The following is a 4,144-nucleotide window of genomic DNA, read 5'->3' as shown; positions in this document are numbered from 1 at the left end:
GGAAGAGAAATGATCCAAATCTAGCAAATATGGGGTTGTGATCGACCTTTTCTAATATGATCTTCAATTGATTTCTTCAAAGTCAATGCCTGCCTACAGTCGGGTTCAGCCTACAAACCGATATCATGCATGACATAAGAATAAAACTAAGACTGGTTGATAGAAGTTCCATGAGAAATTAACTATATGCAGACCTCCAAGCAGCGATCAACAAGTTGTCGGCTCCTCGAGTAGTCACCATTTCTATAATATCCAACAGCAAGTAGATACAACTTTTCTCTCATTTGCAATGGGTTGTTGGTTCCGGCCAGTGAAGCTGCAATTAAGGAAGCAAAACCAAACAATGTAATGTAATAGAACTAGAAACCATTATTTTGAACTATTTTACCATTTAACATTCAAAATTTTCATTGTATTATGATTATAGGTCCCATTAAATTGGCATGGTTTATTCTATGTTCAAATTCTTCTACACATCTAGACTACTATCACCCTAATCATGAATACACACTACAACAAAATTAAGTTTAAGAACCCCAAAAGTGTTTAAATCTCCTAATAGAGTGTCTTATAGGACTTAAGTTTATGAGACCAAAAAATAAAGCGTTTTATCTAAATGTGTTACAATAATTTTATACGACACTTTTTGTAACAAGTTTTTAGGATATTTTTTAAAATAAAGGATCGTATTAGCTATTTTAAATAAAATGTTGTATTAGTTTTTTTTTTTTTTTTGAGAAAACGAAGAATGCCTGCAGTTGAGTTGAGAACAAATTAAACAAAGCAAATGAAATTATTGATATCTTCTTCACCTTCAAGCATTGCAATCCCACGTTGTACATCTTCCGGTCGCTTTGAATGGACAAGAGCCCATGACAACCGCATGCGACACTCTTTCTTCATTTCATCTGAAGAACTTTTCTCAGCTTCAGCAACCTCATGCTCACAACCCTGTGGTGTTAATATTCAGCTACTATTACATTATGTCGTTATAAGTAGAAAACCTCATATGTTGTAGTTGAACCAGATATGAACCAGAAAAGACCTAAAAATATAGAAAAAGTAAGTAAAAACCTTTCGGTATTTCCTCTATTTCTTTGGGGGAACTTTATAGTTATTCGCACACTTGTCATAGTCTAAGGTGTTCATGGGACCAGTTGCACTACTCTTAGAGGGTAGATATTCCATACCCAATATGTATATACTCAGCTGGTTTGGTTTGGTTTGGTTTTTGGATTGAATGAAACAAAGAAGGAAGATGCATTATCATTCAACTTTCATCTTAATTTGATCAATATATAGTTTGTAATTAAATGAACAAAATATGTATAAATATTATGAAAAATGGCAATGACCTCTTGTATTCGACTTCATAGCCTCTCTAGCCCTACCTTCCCCATACCCTACTTTGTGTTGTGAAATTAATTCACTAGATTTTGTTCTTGCTTTCGGCTTAATTGCATATAACCCACAGATTATATATGGCACAATTACAATTAGCGCCTGTAGGAATCACGATGACACTATATATGCTTGAAGAAATGACTATTATAAGTTCACATAAAAGCCTAGCCCACTAGCATGCATGGAACAAGGCCAATTGCCATGACCAATCTTCCCATTTACCACAACAAACATCTCGATCAAAGACATGCATGCCCACTAACTAAGACCTAGCTTGTGTACATCTCATCATTGCATTTATAACCTCAATTAATTCTCATGGAGTTGAACAATTAATATCCTACTATGCATAACACTAGATCTAGATGTCATGCCACATGCATTCAGAATTGTACACAAACATAGTCCTTTCTCCACATAAACCCCCCAAAGACTTGGCCATCTCACTCAAATGCAACCTAAAAATAAGGATGAAACCTGTTGATCCTAAGAATTCCCAAGAATAACTACGCTCAAGCTTGTTGATTCAACCAATACCAAACTTTAGGCTCAAACTTAAAATCATAGTGAACTCAAAATTTGGATGGAAAAATGAAATTTTTCGTATTCAATTTATGACCATCCAATTGCATATTCAACATATAAATAAGAGCCCAAAAATAGGAGTTGATGGGCCAAATATAATATCCCAAATAAAAAATGTAAAATAGAAACAACAAAAAATCACAAAAGTGTCTAAGAACATGTTTCAACAACATGCTCCTCGTGCCAAGCTTCGAATTAGCATATGACAGGTCTTATACAAAGTGTTGTAATAAAAGTTGTGCACGTTTAAATGCAACACCCTTAGTTGTCATGGGCCTCTAGCTAGGGATAATAGGGTCTGGTCCTCCGCACACTATCATAAAAAAACCATCGAGTTATTTGTATTTTTCTAGGTGATTGGCAACTGATCGTGATAAATTCTCACTACGTACAACGAAGGTGCCTCAAATTCTGAATATGAGAGGGGGAGAGATGAAAATGAAGAAGATAACTATAATAAATTTTAAAATATGGTAGTTCTCGTCAATTCTGAAAGACGTGTAGGGTTTTTTTAATGGCCGAAAAAGTAAATGCTTAATGAACTATAACAATATATAGCCACTTATTGTGTCACTAGAGGATTTACTAGAGGTATTTCCATCAAAATATTATTGAATGTCAATGAAACTTTCCCTAATATTCTCAACATCTATGGCCTACTTAATATGTTGATACAGCCTCCTGATTAAGAAATATTGGTTGCACTAATGGGTAGGGTTGCAAAGTTGTCACATTTTGCAATAGTTATTAGGGAACAAAAAAAAAAAAAGAGAGCATGAGCAAGAACATGAAGGTCATGTTTGGAAACCATAACCAAACATATTTTTTAAGCTTATTAAAAACAAGTCTCGCTTGATAGGTCAAAAGCTAGCTTTTTGAAAAGATTTTCAATAAATTTTAGAGGGCTTTTCACCCTTTGTCTCTAATTATGCCCTTATATTTTACACAAATGATCGAAAACTTTTCTTTTTAAATCATTTTACATTGTTATATAATTTATAAGTTAATTTTTATCAAATGTGACTAGTTTATAAGCTAGATCATCCGATATTGCGCTACCGCTTATCAGCTAATTTGCCAAACACAATTGAACCGTTAATGCTCTAAAAAGTCTAACCAAATGATTAAATGACTTTTAGGATGAACTAAAATGTGAACAAAACTAAGCACACATACAACTTCAAACTACTTTGGCCTCACCTATCGACCTTGAAATTACTCTATAACAACCGAATAAACTGCTCTAATAATCCTCGCAAAAGGGAAGCAACTTCATCAAATTCATTTCTTATCCTACATTACATCAGCAACACATCTTAGATTATAAATAGACTATTATATAAAAAACATGCCCAACCTCAAGACAGAAGTATGACATATATAAAACCAGATTACTTAGATGAAAAGAAACAAAACCTAATTCTAATTAGACTTTACGATGAACATACAACCACAGTTTGTTCTGAAACTAACAAGAATATAATTGCTTACAGTAATACAAGAAGGGAAAATCAAAAGCAAAATGGAATACAAAATAACGTAAAATATGGAAGAAAACGGAGAGGGAGAGACACCATTTTATCTATTAATCATCAAATACATGTGTAAAATGTAATTAATCATTCTATATTAAATTATTAAGAAAAAACTTCCCTTTATGTATCGTGAAATATAACTTAAACTTAAATTGATAGGGTTTATTGGGATTGTTTACCAAATTATAACAACTTACAATGACAACATCAGAGTCACATAAAGGAATCTGATCACCGGCTATGAAGAAAGTGCCTATAGACTCAAAGAACTTTCCGATCTTGGCATCCATGGTTTCCTTTAGGTGCCATATGAAGGATAATAAATTATGGATCTCGTATGGGTGTTGCTATATCTGAATACCCACCACTTTTACTAAATATACATCATCTAACCCATCTAGGTTTCCCATAAATCAATACCAACCACATATTTTTAATGGGCCACTTAATCTCATATTGAATTATAGTAAATTAAAAATTTCGTCTATGTGGTTTGTCAAAAATAGTTTTTAGATTTATTGTGTTATAAAGATCGAACTTTTGAAAAAAATTCTTTAATATAAAAAATAATACAAAATACGTTTACTTAATAATAAAAATAATTTTTATTGTATCATAAG

General features: G+C 32.6%; 1 protein-coding gene across 1 annotated transcript in view; it reads right to left on the bottom strand.

The window, feature by feature from the left end:
- LOC112524514 (mitochondrial fission 1 protein A-like) overlaps nt 1-3,885 on the bottom strand; it is a 4,584-nt gene extending 699 nt beyond the window's left edge. Inside the window, exons 1-4 of the mRNA XM_025134365.1 lie at nt 3,722-3,885; nt 813-951; nt 195-316; nt 47-110 (exon numbers count right to left, since the gene is read on the bottom strand). Coding sequence (XP_024990133.1) covers nt 47-110; nt 195-316; nt 813-951; nt 3,722-3,814 — 418 coding nt within the window. The 5' untranslated portion in view covers nt 3,815-3,885. The remainder of the gene's footprint in view (nt 1-46; nt 111-194; nt 317-812; nt 952-3,721) is intronic.
- Nucleotides 3,886-4,144: the final 259 nt, after the last annotated feature.

The sequence above is a fragment of the Cynara cardunculus genome, assembly GCF_001531365.2.
Source record: "Cynara cardunculus var. scolymus isolate 2C chromosome LG 1, CcrdV1, whole genome shotgun sequence".
Taxonomy (NCBI): domain Eukaryota; kingdom Viridiplantae; phylum Streptophyta; class Magnoliopsida; order Asterales; family Asteraceae; genus Cynara; species Cynara cardunculus.
Note: the sequence above shows the minus strand (reverse complement) of the source record. Positions and strands in the feature narration are given on the sequence as shown.